We start from the raw sequence: 1139 nt of genomic DNA on the forward strand, positions 1-1139 counted from the left end.
TTCGGTCGGACTGAAAACTCAGTTCACTCTAAAGTTCAGCTACTCCAACATATTGTAACCCTTATACCTACACTTATGCATTACTAAGAACTGTCTTCTCTTAAACGTATGATTTAAACCTTCTTTCACTACATTAACCTTTCATCTTTTATGTCTTTCAAAGTCAATTTTACGGCAAATGCGGCCAGCGCTTGCGATTTTGCTGACATTCGGTGACTCTGCCCCCGCCCACCTCCCCCTTGTGACTGAATACCCCTCTACTACTAGATTGAGAACTTCTTCTATAAAACGACTGTTTTCTTTCAAGAATTAGGATACTCGATTCTCTCAACCTCTAACAGCACTTATATCTTACAAGCTCGTCTCACTTCCAAGCCCGGCCTTTCACCATGTTGCTGAAGTCCCTTCTCCTGCCTTTGGCGTTGCTCCAGGCTACGAGTGCGCTTTCCATCAAGAGGTAGATGCCCGAGTTGATTGCACTTGTCCTGAACGTCGTTGCCCAAAATGAATGAGTAAACAATGCTGACCTAACAGTCCTCAGGTAGACGCGTCCGATAAGCATCAGCTACAGGCGAGGGCGTGGGTTGCTCAGTCCTTCCCCACAGAAACCGTATCTAACCGTCTCAGTGAAACAATTGAGGTTCCCTTCAGCTGTTTGGGTTCTCAAAGCCCTGGCATCTGCTTCACTGTGGCAGCTGTTGGTGTGACTTTGTACAAAGTCGGGAATTTTCTTCACTACCATGCCGTCCATACGACCAACTCGCAGGCCAGAGGCGTCGTGGACTTCATCTTTGCGAATGGGAAAGTGCCTATCGAGTATGGCCCAGGCATTAACGGTAGGCCTGGGAAGATGTTCGTTGATTCACGTATGGGCCCAGGAGTGAAGCTTCAGGGGTAAGTCGCCGCTTTGGAGCGAGCTTCAAAGCGGCTTGTAGGGTCTTAGGTCTTGTATTGTCAATTCATAGGAAGATCACCCACCTAACCTTGCCCATTCCTATCCTGGTGTGAAGTAACTACGACCCTTCCGGGTCGTTGCCTGTTCTCTATGATTGAACGTGATGAACGACTATTCTGACTAGAATCTTGATACTGTACTGTATTAATTGTATCCCTGCTGTACAAACACCCTCCCGTATCAC

At 47.2% G+C, this 1139-nt stretch overlaps 1 protein-coding gene across 1 annotated transcript; it reads left to right on the forward strand.

Moving 5' to 3' along the window:
* Window positions 1–389: 389 nt before the first annotated feature.
* On the forward strand, window positions 390–898 carry FOIG_16883 (uncharacterized protein; the record flags this gene model as incomplete). The annotated part of the gene is made up of 2 exons (XM_031218363.1): window positions 390–457; window positions 535–898. 2 exons carry the CDS (start codon window positions 390–392, stop codon window positions 896–898), a joined length of 432 nt encoding a protein of 143 aa, XP_031051923.1.
* Window positions 899–1139: the final 241 nt, after the last annotated feature.

Source organism: Fusarium odoratissimum (genome assembly GCF_000260195.1).
Source record: "Fusarium odoratissimum NRRL 54006 unplaced genomic scaffold supercont1.280, whole genome shotgun sequence".
Lineage (NCBI taxonomy): Eukaryota > Fungi > Ascomycota > Sordariomycetes > Hypocreales > Nectriaceae > Fusarium > Fusarium odoratissimum.